This window comes from Opisthorchis viverrini, assembly GCF_000715545.1.
Source record: "Opisthorchis viverrini unplaced genomic scaffold opera_v5_112, whole genome shotgun sequence".
Taxonomy (NCBI): Eukaryota; Metazoa; Platyhelminthes; class Trematoda; order Opisthorchiida; family Opisthorchiidae; genus Opisthorchis; species Opisthorchis viverrini.
In genome coordinates, this window is record NW_008751770.1 from 525,541 (window position 1) to 547,524 (window position 21,984).

General features: G+C 42.2%; 1 protein-coding gene across 1 annotated transcript; it reads left to right on the top strand.

Moving 5' to 3' along the window:
• Nucleotides 1-457: 457 nt before the first annotated feature.
• Nucleotides 458-21,057, top strand: T265_05815 (hypothetical protein; the record flags this gene model as incomplete). The annotated part of the gene is made up of 3 exons (XM_009170922.1): nucleotides 458-660; nucleotides 19,062-19,188; nucleotides 20,923-21,057. The coding sequence occupies 3 exons, from the start codon at nucleotides 458-460 to the stop codon at nucleotides 21,055-21,057; spliced, it is 465 nt and encodes a 154-aa protein (XP_009169186.1).
• Nucleotides 21,058-21,984: the final 927 nt, after the last annotated feature.

The following is a 21,984-nucleotide window of genomic DNA, read 5'->3' on the forward strand; positions in this document are numbered from 1 at the left end:
CGACGATTATGTCCAATACGCTTGCTGAAAATCATTAAACACGTACTTGGTGGAATTTGTTGACCCCTCCGTAATTTCTACCGTTACTCATTCCTTATGCATGTGTACGATCTCTCAATCAATGTAAGTCAACTTAGCTTGCTATCTGGAACCCTCAGATATGAAGCTACGCATCAAACAAATCTGCAGTAAAGTTGAAACATGTTCTGCTGAGCGGTTCACATGTTTGTCCTGCTTTTCTTTGGTGGTGTTCTACAAGAAAAGCAACGGGAAACTGAAAAAACGCTACGCTCAGTTTTGGTGCATTTGAAAGAACCCTTGCCGGTTATAAGGACTAGAGGCTGCGTGCATAAAATTAATTGCAGCGATTTCACTAAGCTTTACATAGGACAAACTGTAGGGGAATTGCATACCGGAATTGGTGAGCATAAAAGAAGCATAGACTAACCAACAAGGAATGCATAAGAATACCAAACGGTGGTCAAAGACAGCCATGGCGGTACATGTCTTTGATACGGGACATAGAATAAGTCCGGAGAATGTGGAAGTTTCAAGACGGGGACTGCGATTCACACTACAGCGGCTGATTGCCGAGGCGGTGGAAAACACTAAACGTCACAGCGTGAATAAAATCGATGGTCTGGAACTGGCGAGCTTACGGTAAGCGGTCTTAGAAAAGCCGAGTTGATTGTGTGGTTGTCAGTCAAAGTAGAATCATTAGCAAGAACTGGAGGGTAGGAGTGGAAACCCCAACCCCCTCTTAGCACTAGCTCATCCACACAGACGGACAGAAGGTTCAAAGGACGTTCAAGAGAGACCATCAAATGAACCGAACCAGAATAACTAGACCCTGGGCTGGACCCAAACACATATAGGTTGTCCCATCAACCCAACACTTGTTCACCGATCCTAACACAAAAATCCCTCGGCCGACACCCAACAGAAATTTAGCTTGACTTAGCTGGTTGGTTTTCCTTCCGCCTTAAATCTCGACCAACCTCGGAACCTAGTCACTTGGCCTGACGAAGCTTTTGTGCCAAAAGTGAAACGTTGCCCAGCAATAAATCTACCGATTGTCAACAAACTTCTTCGAAAATACCACCAAGTTTAGATACTGATGTTTCCACGTGGCATAACGGTTTTATTAAAGGAAGCCAGGCTGTAGAAACATGAAAACATAAGATGGAGGCTGTAAGTTGTGCCACGCTAACATTACTAACCGCAAGTTTCAAATAAATCGCCTCTTTCTCTAACTAGAAGAGTCAACATTTTTGCCCAAGATCAGGTGGTTCCTACATGCATGTGAAGAGTTACTAGTATATAGGCAAGCTCATAAGTATATCGGACGACTTACTCTGGGGATGAAAAGCTCTACTACAGTCATAGGAAGCTCATTTCAGAAGCGACTGGTTTGACCGCGCTCTATTCTTGTTGTTGAAGGATATACGTTTTATATGCTATCCATCGAAGCTGAGGGACAGTCTTGGTTTCTTTTCTACTGTTACTCTAATTCTGATCTTCGTCTGTTAATTCGTGTAGAAAAAGCCATTGGCTCCATTCTTTATCCTCGCTCTGATTCTCTATACATTTTGGATTTTTCGGGATCGGAATGTGAGACAAAAACCCAGTAATTAGATTTTTTCACACCAGTTTACACCTCATGCTTAAGTTGATATGATATTGCCATACATTATCCAGACGCCGACGAATACTTCGACATCTCACGACTGATTTCGCCTTTTCTTTGGGGTTGTCAATCAGGCACAGTCCCCGAGATTTCCGTCGACCTTAATATCTACTTAAATGTTCTGCCCGTTAAAACACCTGAAGTAGTATTGTGTACCACACTCAGTTTAAGGAGACCACCATAAACGAGAGATTCAGCGTGATTCAGATGAGTTTCTACGTAAAGCCAGATTTGTGTGCAAACTGTGATATTATGTGAATTCTGTCCAATATGGACTAAAGTAGAACATAAGATCAACGGAAACTCATTGAAAGCACATTCTTGATGAGTCTTGAAAGGAGAGAAACCAGTCGCTGCTGTCAAATAATGTATAATAATGTATAGTACGTCACACTTATTTTGGTCGCATCGGATGGCACCGAGCGATGCTTTCAGGTCGATAGCGACATCCCAAGAGACACTCTGTGGATGACTTAAAATGGCTTGCTTGGGCTGACCGTGTGATCAGTATTAACGAATTGTGACGCGACCAAACTCTATCTGACGTTGCCTAGTCTTTGAACGCTCTTCTATTGTTTTGTATTCTCGGAAATACTAAGAAGACTTTGTGGGGAATTTCACATACGTTCGATGGAGTGCCTGAGTTAAGGTCGGCGTTAAATCTGGGAGCAGGTGAAGGTAGATGCTTGTTCGAGGCATGTGTTCAGCCCGTAAGGTGACAGAGAGGAGCGGCTGAATCAGAAACAACTTTGACCTCGTCACTTTAGGATGACATATGACAAATATAACCAACGTGCCCGTCTTGATGTTCTACTGTTTCACTGAAATCGGAATATCTCTGGTTGAGAACAGATGACCAGAAGTGATCACTTTTCAGTATTTGTCAGTTTCCAGCCTAATCGTGGGATAAAACAGATTTCCTCTGAAGCATGTGGCATTCACAGCTTGTCTCTGTAATGATTATATCATCCACCTTTCTGCTGACGATCATCTGTGACTATCGAAACGATGAGTTGTAGAAAAAACTTGGCAATTATCGTTCGATTTTTCCTCCACAAACCCATCTACACAGATATCACATAAAGTGCCCAATTTGCTCAAAACTATCCTTCGGAATAGCTTATGGCTACTCCAAAACTAAGCATGCCATAATTTTATGAAATGGATATTTGTCTGTGGTCCTCGTCGAAAATTCTAAACGTCCCAGCTAAACCACACAACTTAAAATAATGCAGAAGTCTTGGTGAGCAATCATATGGTTCTTTTGCTTAATTCGCTTTTTCTTCAGATGGTTTTCCTTTGTCAGACTTTGGTTTTTCAGTCAATACTGAAAAGGGTTGGCATCGCTCCTGTTTACACACGCCTCTACAACACTCGTTCGAATTGATGCACGGCTCTTGCAACCTTTGGCAACGTGTACAGCGGTTGTTTGTGCATAAGGTTCCCTCACAGCAGAATTCAGTCGGTAACCACGAGCATGGCTCTCCCTCTTTCCGGCACTTGGGTGCTTGAAAGTAGATATAACAAAGAGAAAAAGGCGGGCCAGTCAAGAGTACGAACTTTTCTACAATCTCTCTGAAGCGGATCCTCAAAATCGGCATACCTTTCCGGTAGAGAACTAGAACAACGGAATAATTAGTCTTCAAACTGAATACCATCAACTAACATGTCAGTAAATAAAAATTTGGGGGAATTTCGATGAAATTTGATTGACAACTGTGTTCTGTACAAACTGCGTAATATAGTGACAAATACTCATAAGTTGTTTCGTGGAATCCGTGGAACGTTTGCAAACGTTCTATAGGTTCAGCAAACATCATCAGGTCAGTATTTGAAGGATACAACTAAGGAACCAAACACGTCCTAACAAAGATAAACCGGTGAGCTTACTTACAGGCACAAACACATTCGAAGTGATTGGACACCAAGTAAAGTGTTCATGGAGTTGCTCTACTACTTTCCATTAAGCCATTAAGACTAGACAGTTTAAACTGTTGCAAACCACCGCAGATCAGCAGCACCTGACCTGAAGTTACTGCCTACTGAATTGAAGAAGCTAAGCGTAAAAATGTGACTAACTGCATATTCCTTTGGACAAGCCACAAGCAGCCGTATGTCAAACATGCATTCTGTGTGTGAGTTGGGTTCATTCAGCTGGGACTGCAATGCTGTACTTCGGCTGAAGATTCGAATAATAATGGTTCGTCGTACTGGGTTTTACTCACAAACGCTTGCTCTCCAAGAATTCAGCTATAAACTTGTGATTCAAACAACCAGGGATTGCACAACTATGACGTTCTGATTGCTCCAATCCAAGCCTGATTTACTTGTTGGCATTTCAACTCCCGAAAATAAATCACGCATACCGGGTACCAGGACTGTGTTTACAGAGGGTTCCAATGCTTTAAACATTATGATTCAACAGCAAGAACCCTCTTGTGAACGAGAATCTCGTTGTACGAAATCTTCAACCCATATGGTGTTCACGTTGAATCGGAAGAACCCGAAAACTCGGGACAGAATGGTCATCTGAGGCTCAAATAACACATTAAGCATTGAAACTGCGGTTGGTCGGCTTAGCAATTACTTGTCGTTTGACTTAGGAAGTTGTTTGTATTAGTTCATCCAGCTGAAGATAGTTTGGAATGTATTATTTACATGCCTGCTGTTTGTAGTCCACCTATTGAAATCTCACTACGACAGAATGAATGGTGTGCTGATATCTGACAACAGCACCTATTTAGAAAAATCCTCAAAGTCGTCTTAATGACTCATATCTTGTTGGAATTCGCTCGTATGGATATGTTGCGCATGGGTTTTTGTGCAATTGTTTTTACAAAGACTATTTAGCGTTAGTTATTTTATTCCTGCACAGGCAAGCCGTTTGTTTCCTAAGGTTTAATCTACTGAGAAACAAACAGCTTACCTATTTAGGGATAGAAATCACTAAATGGACATATCGCTGGAAGAGTGAGTGCACTCAGAATCATGCATAGGAGTAGCTTCAGAGAGTATAAAAGTCACAATGGATTCGATCTTCAACAATTTTACGAGCTGGAGATAGTTTTATGGTTAAAACATTAGACCGAAAGACCCATGGTTGGAACTTGACCATAGAATTTGGTCTGCTTTTTTTCTAAGCTTAGCAACGTTGCTGTATCTCATTCCACACGTCTCTTTTGATTTACCACCAAAAGGAACCGGAAGGGACCACTAGTTGCGCTGAAAAATTAAAAATGGAGTACGGTCTTAGTTTTTTAAAATGACCTCTTCAAGAATGACTTATGGACTATCACTGTCCTATGCTGGGCAAGTAAAGCATGATTGAAAAAAGATGTGAAAATACGTCAGAAAAATGTTGCAATCAAATTGTAAAACCAGAAATGGGAGTCAACCATACTCCTGCGAATTATTCCATGCCCATGCGGGTATATTTCAGCCTTGACGATCTTGGAATTAAGGATTGGAAATAAACAAGAATAGTAATAGAAAAGCCAGTTTCCTTGCTGGTACGTAGCTGATGAACACGTGCGTTCCCGGATTTATGTGTTTTCCGGAGTGTGTTTCGCTGAAATGACTCCGTTTTCAGCTAGGGCATTTTACATCCAAGAACCTTTTTCCGTCAGGAACTTATAGGGAACTCTGATAGTGTGAGCAATGTGATACCGGGGAATGAGGCAAAAAGTGACGAAGCACACTTGACGGTAATATTTCCCTAACTGTAAGCTTAGAATATTGTCGGTCTTGCACTATAACAGAACTTTGTCCTGTTCTCCCGATAACACATTTATATATCTGTATTTATGGTGGTGTTAGATTTGACACCTCCTTATGGGGAACGTAACGCTAAATTATGAAAGCACAGTGTGTCGCACCAAAGGTCCAATCCCCATGGTCTGCACTCCGATACCTCCGACAGCCTAATCCTATTTGGGAATACGGAATATTCAGTGTAAATATAGTGAGAGGCTATCTTGCGCCAGTGGAACACAATTCTCCTTATCTTGTTCAAATGCATGTATGATAACAAATGTTCTTGATTTTGTACACGCTTTCCCTGGAGGTCAATGAGGTGGTTATGCGCAAGGGTGCAATCAATCTTGATTGAATTACGGACCAATAAAACACAGTTTTCCTCCCAACTGTGCTACTCTGCTATGCTATACCGATGCACCCTGACTAGGACGGTGCGCACACGTGCCCGTGGAGTTGAGCGACCGTGTCAAGGGTGAAAAACTTCAATGTGAAAAAGTATTTCCGTAGCCGATTCTCAAACTGTGCTGCATATCCGGTTATTTTATTAGTTATTGTACACAAATAAGAGTTCTGGGTGGCATCACTATGACACGCCAGACAATGAGAGAAAAATCGTCATGTTTCAGCTATCTATTTGACAGTTTTTCTGTTGACAGCTTCCATATGACAACCCTTCATTTTCAGGTATATTTACTTTAAGCATTATCCCAAGACATGTAGGGCTAAAACAAATGTATATTTCTAAAACCTAGGAATACATGTGGAAGTCCTTTGACGCACTGAATTAAGGGTTTGATTTGGCTGGCTTACGGAAAAGAAAACACGGTATAACAGTTGAAGCGTGAAACTCGATGAGATGGAAATATCTATGTCTACATGTGTCATTGAGTTCGCTACAGATTAGACGTTGTTCCTATAACAATCACTGATAGTGGTTTATTTCCTTACAACTGTTCCTTCGGATCAGCTATCTCTAATGTGATTTCATCACATTGAAGTTTGGGCTCTGAAAACTTACAGGCTGACTTGTCGGATTTTTACGTTCCATGAGAATGTGAATCTATCTGCTCTGCTGGAGCACGATGCAAATAACTTCGACAGTGCAACCGACATGCGTAACAAGTACATGTTACCATCATCTGGGTGGAACAGTCCAGATTGTCTAGCGGCGCCCTATTGCTTAAGGGCTATGATTGAAGGCATATCTAATATAGCGGGTGATCTACCACCGTAGCCCTGAATAGTAATAATCCAACTGACGTATTTTATGCCACCATACTGACGACCTGAATGCGTTTTCGTTAGCTAACAGTCTTCTGGGTTGAAGTGATCGAGTGAGGGACATAAGTGACCCATTTTGCGACGACATAGGTGCTGTAGTTTTGACTAGTTATTGATCAGGTGGCTAGTGATTTGTTTTCCAAGCTTGGCAGCTAGCTTGCAAATGTTTCACTACCAAGCAAGGCAATTCCAAACTTACCGCCAAACTAAACAAACGGATCAACAACCAATGAACGCAATCGAACCACCAATATTCCGACATATTAAAACCCAAGTTTCAAAGTGCGTGTTAACTAATAGTACAAGATCAAAAGATACCTTGAGGCAGGAAATCATAAAGAGGTTTAAGTCTCTTTGTAAACTGTCATCCACATCCATGTAGAAACATACTGACAAACACCGTATATGCCATCTCAAAATAACTCGCTCCCGACTTCCAGCTGGGTCGATTTACGCGGCGCCCACTTCAGATACTGCGACGATAGGTCAACAGTAACTTGGGTGACACAAGTTAGTCAACGTCTTACGTAAGCAATGCTGCATTTTACTCACCGGTTGGGCTGGTCCCAGGTATTATAAGCGTCTGCCACTGCAAGCGTACTCTGCATTCTGCATAGGGTCAACTATAACCATAACCGGTAAGCGGCCAGGCTGTAGTATTCTATATACTCGACCAGACTGCTGACTATTCCTACTCTTAGGGTATCATGGACCTCTCCCCAACGAGATTTATTCAGATTCCTCTAATGGGGTTGAAAATTCATTGTTTAGGTGCCCCATCCTCTGTATTTACATGTCTGTATTAAAGACTTGCAAGACCGAAAAACTGGTATCATTAGCAAACTGAATTAACCGACAGTTTCTAAGGACTTGCAGATTTCTGAGTCTCCAACACGCCGGCAATAAACTATGGTAATCATGTATCAGCATAAAAATTTCTTCATGGGTAATCATCAGAGACAGGTCCTTGTTGGGTCGAGTTTCTGTATCCAATGCTGACTTGACTTTTCTTAGAAGGTTTTATTGGAACATCCATTCAACTGGTGTCTCTCAAATTTTCTGTTCCAATACATATCGGTATCGAGACAGGTCACATTATGGTATATAACTGATTTCGTTTGATAATTTAAGCCTCCATGTGGCAGTGTTCAACTTTTTCATACAGGGATGATTGTGTTCCACGCTAAAGGATTGCACCCTCCACTTCGTAGTAGCTCAATGCCATGTCGTAGTCAGTACATGTTTCATTGTAACAGAGCCCCTCACAACATTCATTGGAATTCAGACATGTCTTATTTAGAGAGGTACAGCTTGCGCAGATATCGTTTGTACATAGGGTCCCTTCACAACAGAAATCTTCAGGCATCCATCCACAGGGCTGTCCTGCTTCCTGGCAACGTGCAGCATCTGGAAGCGTAATACATGGATGAGACCGATTGCAATAAGGCAGGTTATAAAATGTGAGCACTCAAACTGGTGCTTTAATCGAATGATCCTTATTTGGTTCTTATCAATTTTACTGCCTGCTGGCGGTTTCTTTCTAAGGAGTTCAAAGATTAAATATTTACTGTCAGCCACAATGCAAAGTTCAAATTTACGACAACTCCGCTATTCGGCTTAGTGTGACTGTCTAAGAATCTTCGAAAAAGCTCTTCCATGACAGTAGCCACCTCCAGTTAAGATGGCTTCCATTCGGTTTGAACTGATAGCCTTGAGAGAAAATGCTTCTGTTCTGATGGCATTCTTTGCCAACAGCAGTGTAATTGCATCTAGCAGATGGTCATTCTAGTGAGGCCAGTGATGACGCGGATGGTTAATACAGTTTGCAAGTAGGTTTAGAGAAAACTTGTCCAAACGGCAATTGGGACAATTTAGAGTGGTCTAGAATATCTAACAGCTTCCCCTATTACCGTCAACTGCATGAAGATTTTCCTGACGTCATCAGCATGGGCACGTACCTCTTGTCGTGGAGGCATTTTTCTAAGATGCTGAAAATCATATGTTAGAAGTAATTCAGTAAAGTTATGGGCCTTCATTTAAGGGTAATCAGGCGAGGTAGAAAATCTATTCGTGTAGAGTTTTCTCCCTCCTCCCAGGGTTTACTCTTATTACAAGCAGCACGGCGACCGGTGAGACACCGGGTAGGTTGCATTGCTTTAAAATCTTTGCTCTAGGCGACGACATCTTGAGCATTGTTAAGCTTTCTAACCAATATGATAGGTTTTATTTCACTCATTAACTTCCTAAGCCTAGTGATTTTTCAGGTACGTAAAGCTAAAATGTCATTCAGGAAGGAGGAACCCTCTGACCTTTAGATGATGTCCAAAACCAAGCCTATCGATTGACTCGTCAGCTTAGTGCATGCATGCATGTCATGTTGTCGATGATGATGGTGATGATTAGTGCACGGAAAGGTCACCAAGGCGACAAGATCACTGAGGGGCACCCATAAGTTTAGTGACTAATTTCGCATATTTTTTAGTAGCTATCAACACAGTTGGCGTCCGAATAGCTGATTCAACTGTGTTCCGCACTGCGGTCCGAACTAAGCAAACTAGCAAAGGACTCGTACATTCATCAACATCTGCTTGAAAGTGTGTGTTGCTGCATGACTGCTTATCGAATTTTGATTATTTTTCACCAAAAACTGCACTGTCATGCCATTTTTTCCCCTCCATTATAAGGCTTTAGTCAGATAAATGTACACTGTTGTGGGTCGCCGAAGTATCATTGCTTCTGTCAATGATGACAGTGACATTGATGAAATTCTTCACTGAGATTTCATCTATTTTTTGGATCTTAAATTTTCATTTTATTCTCCAAACGGCGGTATTTTTTCAGATTAGATTTCAGGCAGTTGTTGTAAGGCCTAGTAAAAGGCCTAATGAAACAGCTTATCATATCCCGTCAGCGTCGAACACTGGAATTTATTAGTAGCATTAGAAGTTTTAATGAACGTGCGGTGCACCGACATCCGCAGTATAAGCGCGACATAATAAATGGCTATGGATAAATGTCGCTGGTAGCTCCGTTCATGTGGAGTTGAACACACACAAAACAGGATTTTACATTGAACAATTTACAAGAGGACATTCGTTACTAAGATACAAATTAAACTGAAGTGAAGCAAGTGATTACCCTGGAAGAACTTACCCTGTATTTTAAACCAAATCACCTCTGTAAATATCTCTAAAAATTCAATCATACTAAGGAATTACTGAACATCTCCAAAGAAAATCCAAAAACGATGTTTTACTTCGGTCCATAAAACTAGAAAAACTGATGAGTGTTCCCACGTGAGTCTGGGTAGGGGAACCATGTGGTTTTACAAGTGGCATTTAATTCGACCTGCACCCGTCAACTAAAAAAGGGGCATCCAGCACGTTTTTCCGTAATTTCCTTCAAAAGCGAAACTAAAAAAAGCGGTCTCACCCGAATGTCTCACAGTCGTATCCACACAGTGGCACAAATCTGGTGATGTAGTGTTTGCTTAGGTGAAAAACTGTCGCCAATCTATTGGGTTCACTTTGTTCCAAGATTACCAAACAAACTACACGCCATGTGCTAAATCTAATGGGTTTTGTCCACAGCGATACTCTCATGAACCCTCAGTGGTCAACAGCGTTTATGCCACCTCCTTAAAAGTGCTACGGATTCTGAAACAGCGGCCACATAAAAGTAGCCGTAATTACACTTAGAGCTGACGATGAGGAGATTATTAGAATTCATCTGGGTTTCATTCTGAACGAAATTTATTCTCCAAGGCAGAGTTCAAACAGTCTTTGAGAAGATTGGGTGATATAGAAAGGTGTGAAAGTCTCTAGTGTTGTGTGTTCAAGACTATCCAATTTTCACAAGTTCTTTGGGATAATATTGACGGAGACGGTCGAGATCACTGCCTACTGCTGTCAAGCTGATTTAACTAGTTGAAACCCTCGTCACAAAAATCCAGAAAGGTGTGACATCTAATCACTTATCAGTAACACACAAACCAAATCTACACCAAAATTTGATCGATATTCTTCATCACTGTGGGTATGTACAATCCCGAGAAAGCTTGTTCTTCTAGGATTTCTACCTTAATCTCTCGAAAACATTATCCAACTATGATAGTCACAGTTTGTACTTTCCGAGGTTGTCTATGGATAGTGGGAACATATCTGGTAACCATCAGTGAAAAATGCTATCAGTCATATTAGCCATCACCAAATGTTGTGTTCTACCCCACTAATCAGCTCCTGACTCACTGCCAATCGCATAGAAATTCAACAAAACCAGGCTTCCTTTCCGACAAACTTGACAATACAAATCTAACTCACTTTGTTCCTCCTCTTCCTCTAGCTGACATTTGACAAGTGAAGTAAGAATGTAAATGATTAATACAGAATATCCTGTCCGCATTTCTGAGACAACGCTACGCTAACAGCGTTAGCCTATCTTTTGTGATCGATAAATAGTCAATGATTTCCGTTTGAAAGTAAGCCCTTTGCCTGGTTGATCCTGACTTGTGGGCACAGCACCAACGAAAATTAGTTGACAAGATTTCACTTTTGAGTACAACTTGGCGTAGACATTTTTTCCGACCCAACAGAGTAAGATGAGCATTTATTTCAACGTTTACGTCGATTTTAAGGATAGATATTTAATCAGCTGTAACTACTAATGTTATACACATATATTTTTTGAGCATACGCAATACACTCAACGAAGTGAATTTAATACACAAGCTAGGACATTCCGGCCTCTTTGAGATCTCGAGAGAATTGTCATCGAGACGCTGCCGTTCCTCTTGAGGATGTAGCCCAGAAGTTAAAACAAATCTGCAGGACCCCTTCCGAGTGTGGGAGGAAAGTATTCAGTGGTCGTCAGGTACAAACTTTGATACGACTTTCTACCATTTTTGTGAAGACCGAAAGCTGAACAAAAACAACTTTGTCGATTTGCCAAAACGCAGAATAAAAAAGCATTGCAAAGTAGTAGGCTCTCATAGCCACTTAAGACAATCAATAGTGCATCCAAGAATACTTGGCATACTCAGGCCTCTTTGTTCTCCATTTAGTGCGGTTTACTTTGACTACAACAGTAGCCGTAATGTGTTCTTCTTGGTGTATATAGTAAGGTAAATGAGCAGAAACGGGCTAAGACTGCTATCTCCCACTGTTACTTATTACTACCTCCCAGATTCATTGGCGCCGGACCAACTGATCACTCACCTGAGCAGCCCAGCAGAATTGATTGAATTGGTGAGTTCCCTGAAAGTGAGCAGTGACCACTGCCCACTTACGGAGGTTTTGAGATATCTAATTGCTTGAAGACATTCCCTAGCTTACAGAAACGGGTTGGTGGAACAGGTTCATTTTGCTTACGTGCGCTCATGTAAATAAGCCGCAAGCAATCTTGCATAGGTTTCTACTCACAAAACTCCTAAAATATACGATCTTTAGTGAAATTACCTGGTTGATGACCAATCCAGCATTACAAATTCAAAGTGAAATCCAGTTAATGGTCGTGGACAAGTCAAATGAAATCCTGTGGATGGTCCTGCCTCCCACTCTAGTCAATCCAAAGGAGATGCAAACGCCAATTGAAAGCAACCTTGCTGAAATGAGTGGAAATTATTTTCATAAAAAAACTACTCACAAGGTGCTGAAGACTTGAGTGGAAATTATTTTCATAAAAAAACTACTCACAAGGTTGCTGAAGACTCTCTGACAGCCCACGACCGGTTTCGCCCTTCTTGGGGCTCATCAGTTAGGCGCAGTCCCCGGGTTTCCGTCAACCTTATGATCTACTTGAACCCAAATTCCACTGTTTTCAAGAAATACACTCATTTGCAAATCAATCTGGCTTTGTGAAAATATACTGTGATATCTCGAATATCGTGTCAACTGAAACATGAGGCGGCCTGTGTGCAGCACATTCAGTCGTAGAATATCATAAACGAGATTTTCAGTTGAGTCTCTCGTGAAAACCAAATTGATTTGCAAATGAGTGGAGATTACTTCGTCCTGCAGTCCCCCAGAGAAGGTCTACTTATAGCACCAGCCTCAGCTAAACATCACAAAATGAGATTATTTTCATTAATTGTGTGCAAGTTTAATGTGAGGGTGAATTTTAGTACAGGTCAGTCCATATGCTGTTCAGTAAGAGAAGTGTCGCAAGGTGTCCGAAAATGCTGATGACGCTGCAGGATATAAGAATATTAATATAATAAGTATAATGTAATTAACCCATTCATGAAGATGATAGCTGAAAAAAGGGTTGTGGTTTGTGCGAATGTACAGTCACCACGACAGCCGCATACTAAGGGCATCAGAGTGAGCTAGCCGGAAGAACGTGCCTACACAATGTATATTAGGATTGGTGGGTGCGTGTGTGCGGCTCTGAAGGGTTGATTCAAACATACCATAATCGACAGCCTGTTCTTTTATACTCAGACACCAAAGCGATTGAATCCTAGAGCAAGTGTTTCGTATCAGTAAACTTTAAGATAAATGGATCATAGTCTGATACGAGGAATACAAACGCCAAACCACAACTTACTTTGGTAACTAAATACAGCCCACAGTGATACAGAATTCACTTAAGTGAATTCCTAACAGGTTTACATGTCGGCGTTATACATGGACTAGATGGTTGGTTACTGCCAATGAAAGGTCACCTGAGATCAGAGTCACTCAGTACATGAGTTACTTTCGAAGTTTGCGTGAATCTTCTGTTCAACAGATGACCGAAGAAGGACCCGCCACTTTTACGCACCCACTTGATTGATACTTACAGTACATTGTGTCTTGAATCCTACTGTAGGAAATGTTTCAACGGGGAAAAAGCACTTTCCAAAGCGTCGCTTTAATGTTGATTAAGCCATACCCCTCGCACACGAACATATGGAGATTTCTGAGTGCCTAGTATCCACCAGAACATGAGAAATACGGCTTATCATAGCCGGGTGCCTTATGCATCAAGATTGTTTAGTAGAATAAACTGTGGAATCGACATCCTGGGAATGTTTGCGTATAGATTTTGCAGAAAGCGCAGTTCTGAACCAACAGCCGTTTGTCGTGTTGCTCTACTGGATATATCCCAGCAGTTACCCAGCCTCAACTCTGGACCATTGTTTCTGCCTGCCGTGCCAACGTAATCTTGAGGAAGAAAGGAACCAAGAGTGAGGTACTGCTGGACCGCATGAACCGTAACTGTTGAACATGCATGTGATACTAAGAGCGGATAGTAAATATGAAGTATGCACATTACACTGGTGTGTAAGAATTCTGTACAGAAGAATGAAAGACTGTATCATTTCGGATTACCAGTAGTTACGTTGAATGAAGATCAAAGGAATTCTTTGGAGTGCAAGTAAACAAAGCAAGATTTGTTGACAGAATAACAAGTGCTACTGAGAACACGCTAGATTCATTGAGCTCCAAAAACTGCGGTCTCCATTCAATGATTCGAGTCAGACATTCAGATTCTCATAACTTTAAAACCGCTGGTGTTACAGCCATTCAAATGGTTTTGACCTAGCAAGCTACAGACAGCAACTTTGGACAAGCATGGAGAATCCCTATCGTGTCTGCTCAACTCTTTGGGATTTCTAGTAATTAACTATTTTTCTACCATCCAGAGCCGCCCTGTTCCCTTGAGTGCCCCGAGGTGTGTGCTGAAAAAGTAAGGTGAAGATTCATACAAAGTGAGATGAAAAATTAACTCCTCATGAAGGCGCACTGAGAATCGGGATAAAGGGTCGCATACTGATCCTACCTGTCACTTTAAGACTACTTTATGCTGAATTTCCACTTACCTCGGACTCTGAGTTAGGTCTGGGTCAAAAACATCAGCAAAACTGAAGAACAGGGCAACAAGGCAAACACCTCCGTGGTCGCTTTCCACAAAATTCTCCTCAATGGAATGAATCTTGGAAGTTTGCGATCCTTAAACTTCTAGAAAATAATTTGAATTTTTTTGGATTTTCGGTGACCTAAACTAATATGTACAAAATGAAGCATTGAATTTGGATAACATGTTAGCCAACTTTGACCAGAAGGGTGGAGAACACTGCAGACTGTTAGATGTTGGCTATTTTGAGTGTCGGCCCGGGGGGTGGCGAATTAGGAAAAGTTGAGCCTGCCAAACACGCATACACCAAGAATTAACAGGGTTGTCTACGGCCGCTGGAGTGCGTTGGAATCAGAGATCTCAACGAAGGTTTGCTTGAGTGAGTCAACCAAGATTATGTCGGACGTACCGCTGTTCGGGACAGCAGCATGTTTGTTTGCGCGGAGATGTATGTTGAAAATCACCTGCTGTGCAGTATGTCGCAAAGTATTCTGACTTAGTTGCATGTGTAAGTCCGTAAATCGCACGCACGGACGGACGTTACCCGAAGCGCCAAGAAGAATACACTCTATCTGAGAGTAACACCAATCAGTATATTGGAAAATACCGGGACTAAAGGCTGGGAACTTGTACACAGGTGTCAGCCTAGCTAGAGGGACTTAAGTGCAATCGAAAGCCATCTGCAGATAAACAAAGCGCTGGTGTGGAGAAGCAACAGAGAGTAAAGGTGAGAGACGTTTACCGTGGAAGATGATCGGTCAATGAGTCATTTTGCACGCTCCCAACTCTTGCACTACGCAAACCCCCAGGAGATCGTTTCCGGGTACCTGTTGGTCGTAGTAGATTACGTAGGGACCTTGTTTCAGTTTTAGAAGAAATGCATTTAAACGACAAAAGGAACTGTACAGAAAGTCACCGTCAGCTTTGTGTCACATACCGTCAGGAGGTGTCAGAGTCATGTCGCAACGTATAGCTATTTCGCTATTCTAGAAGTCATGCGTTGTACGCGCAGAATGTAGACTCTATCGCCAGTCAAACCCCTGGGTACGCATGTTGTAATCTTGACATTTCCTTCCGGAAAATTTTTGACTAACGGAAGGCGTGTTCTTGCATAAGAGGGTTTCTGATTACTGAAATAATTCGAACCTTCCGGACATACTCTTTAAGAATGACAGCAAAACTCTCCAGAGCGTCAATCTCCTATCCAAAGACACAACCGTATCCTAAGGCACAAAAATGCAGGACTAATCCAGAATTTAAGTGGGCGCCAGAACGGAAATTGACCAAAGTGAAAAGAATACTACATAAACTGCCAAGTGCAGTGATGATCATAACTGGCCGCTGGAAAGCAGCCTATTAGTCGTACCTTAACCGTGGTATACTTAAACTTAAGGCACGATTGAAAGTCACGCCCAAAGTGTAAATACGAACTATACCTGGGAACTACAGGATAAAAGTTGACAGTACCCGCTGAAAAGTTCCAATCTGTCGATGAAAGCAAAGTAGCCTGTATTGCTTAAAAGCACAATATCACTGAAAACTCTTCGACAGCCCACAACCGATTTCGTCCTTCTTAGGATTCATTATGTAGATGCAACCTTAAGTTTCCATCACCATTATGTTCTGCTTGAACCTAACGAAATTGCACGAATACGCTCACTTGCGTATCAAATCGAAAGGCACCCAAAACTCAGTTACATTTAAAGAATACATCACAACTGAGATATTCAACTGGATTTTAGGTGCATCCCATGAAATCCTACTCGGTATGCAAGTAGGTGTATATTTTGTAGGATGTGGCTCAGGATGTATAAGTTCAGAAGCCAGCAAATTTGTTTGGGTTCTGTGTAAGCATTGGTCGAGTGCAGCCCTGATTACTGAACATTGGCTCATGAAGTTTCTTCCTGTACACCACCCATGGGAACTTCCATGAACCCTGCCTTCGGCGAGTCCCGTGGGGTTGCATGTGGAGTCTTACTTTAGAGAAATCATTCTCGGCCAAGGAACTTCAACTAGCGCACCGTACGTTAGAAAATGGAAATACGACTTGTCATCTGGAGACCAATGAGGCAGAGCGAAAGGGACGATCGCATACGCAGGGTAACCAATCCGGAACGGTCAATCCACATATAAGTTGTAACATTGGTAGAACACTACAGGGAATAGGCCCTAAGTACCGCGCAGTTTTGTCCACAAGAAAACAATCCAACGTAACTTCAATGATAGCATTTTCGCCGAGGCTATCAGAAAACGGATCCTTACATGGAAGACTGTGCGATACGAGTGTAGAGTAGAGATCAGCAATCCAGCAACCGTGGGACGCAAATTTAATTCACAAATAAATGTTTTTCATGACTCACTGCAATCAAACTGGAAGTGGAGTTCATTTAGTTAAAAAAACAATCTCACATGAGCAAATAAACGACTTACAATAGAACGCCCACAGGACCAGTGGTCTTATGCTAGTCATTTAAATGACCGGGTCAGTGTTGGGATGAAAGAGAACAACAGCTACGATTGTCCCTCAGACGGACGATGTAGACACAGCCAAGATTCTGAGCAAATGTAGAGACCACGTCGTCGCTGAGGTTTCCAGGTAGTCGGTTGCGCACACTGACAAGTTTGTGGTATTAAAGGTGATTTGATATCATTTTAATCATCCATCCGGTGAGTCACATTTTCACTACAGGTAAAAAATATTCCGTTGTATTATGTCTACCCCACAACATTTTGCAAACGCGAGGAAAGGCGGTTTCTCACTGAAAATAGCCCAACCTTTGAAATTTGTAAATGGGCACTAGATCATTTCAGCCACATCGCCCGGAGGCTGTCTTCTCGGTTTTTTAATGGATATATAATGTAAAATTAATACATTACACAACCACAAGGTCTAGGAAATTTAAATAATCACTACTCCGTTTTGCACACAATGGTGAGAACAATTTGATACACTTACAGGTGAATATACTAATGTCACAACTCAATAATGAATAAACTTGGAGGCGGAAAGGCCTCCAGGAAGCTCTGGATTCTTATATAGTTCACCATTAACACACCTTCGGTGCCTAGCCGCCATGCTACCAGAAGGAAGCATGAGGGACATGATACTGCCAGGTCGTCAAAGCCCAGACAGGGGAACTTGGGAGGCGGAAGTTGGAGCCGAACCACAGACATTCTGGTCAGTAAATTTGTGCTCTAGCCACTGAGTCATTTTGCTCTGAAAATGCTTATATTGGGTTTAAGCGCTTAAAGCTGAGCTCTCCTGCGATTTTTGTTGCTGGACAGCTTAATAATTGGATACTAAGAAGGCTTGGCTTCAAGTTCGAGAGCTTGGAACCTTCAGGTGGGTCTCGAGAGCGGCAAGGTAATGATGCTGCGTACAGCTAGTTGGTAACACTGTTTAGATCTTCCGGTCTGTCTGGTCTCACGAAAGAATTCAAAGGCTTTTTTAGACCGACACACAAAAGTCTTATCGAAATGGTCAGATAACATTCGGCTCGGCTGTGCACCAAAGGCGAAGAACGGGGTTTATAATTGCTCAAGGATATTTACAAGATGCGTTGGATAAGTGTATGGTAAACGGATGTACCAATTACCACTGAAACTTACAAATCTCTATACCCCCGGAACAAGCGAAACCGATATATAATGGGTCTGACAGCGTTTTTACTAAGTTGTCGGCATCCAAATAATCTCATTAAGCACTTGCTTGAGCCTTCTTACTGGATTATACTCAGTGAATTTTGGAATAAACATCCGCCATCTTGAAGATCGATCCAAATGCAGGGTGAATAGGCAACGGCTGACCAACAGCGAGGAGCGATCCCGTGTCGCTTCTGGTACACGATCGAACGCAAGGATTCAAGGGAAAATCATCTGAGCTACTGAACTGAATTTTGGCTTCATTGTAAGAACTACTGGACCCAAAACAAAACACATCGGAAACAGGTGGCAACCTAGAGCACCATGAGTCGTTAGAAAGAAGCACTGAAAGTTCGATAAACGCAGGATCCGGAAGATGTGGGATTTCAAAATCCTAATGCCAATCTTGCTTTTGAAAACAAAAGCTTTTTTGTCGTGGGTGCTGGCCGGTCTACTGATGCAAGGCTTGCTCCATTCACAAAGTCGAAAGTGAAAGCGGAGTTATCTCTGCAGGAATTTATCTTAGCAAATGGCAAAGCACCCACAACTCCAAAGTTTAATTCTAGCAATGCGGGACGTTGGGAACACCCACGGTCGTAAAATATTCATATCCAGCATTAATCATATGGTTCTGGTACGGCGACAACCTTAGCTTGCTGATCAAAGGCCATGAGACGCAAAGCTCAAGGTGCACATGTTGCTCCAAAGTGAGAGTGGTATCTGCTAATGAGATAGGACTAAGCCGAATTATCCCTCCAACATGTAAGGAATTTTTTCTCCAATACATAACTCCACGGTCTAACTGATGCTGTTCGCCTAGTAAGGACTAATTAAACGCTTGAATTTTTAAATTACTCAGTAAAACAGCTGGACGGAAAGCAATGAAATACCGGAAATACCGAGACGAAGCTTCATTCTTAAGTGATTCGGTTGTCTCGCCACCCCCTGGGACTAATGGGAACTGGAGCAAATTGCTGAAAGCACTAGTAAGTTCATCTTCTCATGTCATCGACTGCATCTGTGGAAAATCGCCTAAATAATCCAAATCTTTGAAGCACTCTTTGCTTTTCCGAAAACATTTAGGCGAGAATCTGTCTGCGCTTTCGCGAGAACCTCTTACCGAAATGATATTCACGTCCCACTACAAATTTGTATACCCTGGTGCTACTCCTGGGCGAAGGTCGATCCACCGTATTTTATCTACTTTCTGCTCTTGGTTCAATGGTGACGAATTACTCCAAAACTCTCAGACCACTAAATGTCGTCTAACAGCCACAACGAAGTCAAAATTTAGCTGGCACAAGACGGAGCCGTTAGCGCGGTTATTCATGCTGAATGATGCATGATCAATTATATTTTTACCTTCCTTGGTAGCGTCCCAACTAATTCTCCATTGAATAAATAAAGCAAATTTACTTGTTCTGAAATCGATGCACCGCCCTTACTGTGGCTGGCACGGACACTGTGTCGATATTTGACCACTTGGTGAGATTCTTACCTGTTCGTCAAGCTTTGCTTACGAATATCGCGCAATCCCATCTACGGTTATCGAACACCGTCCGACTATTCTTTTACGAGATGCATCTGTTGGTGGACCTCCCTACCAACACCTAACGTCAGTTTGTATACTACGTATTCAGAAGAAAACAACTGGATGCCGTGTTTGCCCCATGCTGGCTAGAAATTTTACACACGTACCCAAGGGTTTTGCACTAGCCCAAGTTCCATTCTGGGCTTGACAAATCGTAGTGTGAATACGACGATAGAATATATTTTCACAAGGCCCACGGAGAAAACTAAATATTTACGTGTTCGAAACAAATAGGTGTATTCTGCAGGTGATCATGCTTCTACATGTTGCCTTACAAAGGGGACGCAAACTACTGCATTCTGATCCCAACTGGGAGACAAAATTGCTCTCTGAATACACCTAGGACAACCTTGATGCATCTGGTGCTGTGTTTACAAGAAATGGGTAAAATAAATTAGTACAACACAAAGAGATCTTCATAAAATGGCACCGCTGGGCTCTGGCACTTGCCGGGATGTAAGATGCTTCTGCGGACTTCGCCCAAGCTTTCTTGGTCGGCTTCATTCCAGCCGTTTAGCGGCTTTCTTTCAGCTGAAAGGCAAAAACAGAAAAAGAATTGCACCGTATCTGAAGTTTTCAACGCTGAGCATTAGGTATTCCATCTGTAGGTTGCATATAAGAAGATATGCACTGTTATGATTTGAACTAGGTCTTTGATGCAGTGTGAACAACCGCCGAAAAGAGGTTATTCCAAACATTTCCTATCTAAAACGATAAACATTATTGCCTAGCTTGAAAATCTTCCTGCCAGCATCGCCGTGTATCACTTGAGTACACAGCGAAAACCATGCTGGCCAAACCTTGTTCAAACAAGGAATAGGTAAGTAATAGGTTTCTTTAGAGGCGATGGTATTCAGGGAGAAGGAAAATAATAATCTCAAGACACGTTTCAACGGATTCGAAGCCAGAAACAATTCTCTTAGCGTCCTGAATAGATGACTAAGTTAGCGCGTTTAAATAACGGTCCAACCTCACCCTAATGGAGCATCTGGAAATGTGTGCCTAATAAGGAAGAAGGTGAGCCAAACCATCCGTAGAACGACGGATCAAGTAAGATGGACATGTTTGAAGACTGCTAACTAGCAAATTTTTAGTATCTATCTTTGTATTGTGTTCTCGTTTACTTTAGCTAAGAACGCAAACAGCGTACGCTGGAACTCCTCCAAGCGACATAAGGACGCCCTTTTTGTCACTCTTTCGAAGGCACCTGTCCGACGAACGCCGATTTGCAGTACCGACATCCATTTGGAAAGTACTGCGGTAGGAATCCCAGGATTCCCAGTCATCCGGTAAACATAAACACGGACTGGTGGCCCAACCAAGAGTTCACTGATCCAGATCAGAATAATTCCAAGACAATCCCAAGATTCAGCCTTTGGGTAGTACTTTGGAGACCGGAGCCGTGGAAGAGTATGTCAAAATGTTACATCTGATAGGGAGTCTCAGTCCGAAGTAAACTTTCCCCTTGGATGGAGCAGGACTCGCGTTCGTTGAGCCGCAGAACTTATAGGACTCGTTTGAGCGCTTTCAAGGAGATGAGCATCCTCCTGCGAAAAAAAATTTAGTTAGCGGCCACTCGAAGTTACGTTGTCACTAGACTGGATGCGATGAGGTCGTTGATGTAGACTACAGACTGGCAAGATGTTCTCTTTAGGCTTCATATACCAAACTTTGGTCATTCTTGAGTTCTCCGTTTTTCTCCATCAAGAAGAATAGAGTTGGCTTATTTTTTCACCGGCGTCTCATGGGCTTAAGTAGTAAAATTTCGTTTTTGTCGAGCGTGATTCTCCACCTTAGCCTTTTTTCGTGTTCCATTAATGGATTTCTGAATGACAGCGGTTCTGCACCTTACGCATTGTTAGCTCAACTTGTGCGTATCCTGTGAGCTTTTGGAAGAATTGTTTAGACCCATTTTCTAGGAGGCAACTGGTCTCTCCGGGTAGTATCTGGTTCGTTCGTTCGTTTGCCGTTTTATTCGGAGTGAACACAAAACAATCATCGTGAATTTTCCGGACAATGGTCTCCCCACAGTTCCATGTTTAAGCTGGGATATCTGCACGACAGAAGGTTTGAATCTGAGTTTGAGGTTCCTGGTTCGAGTGGAGTAGCAGAAGAAGTCAAAAGTCAGGGCGCATTTGTTACTGTATCCCAGTGAAGCCCTAATCGAGAAATTATCAAAAGCTGCCACCTT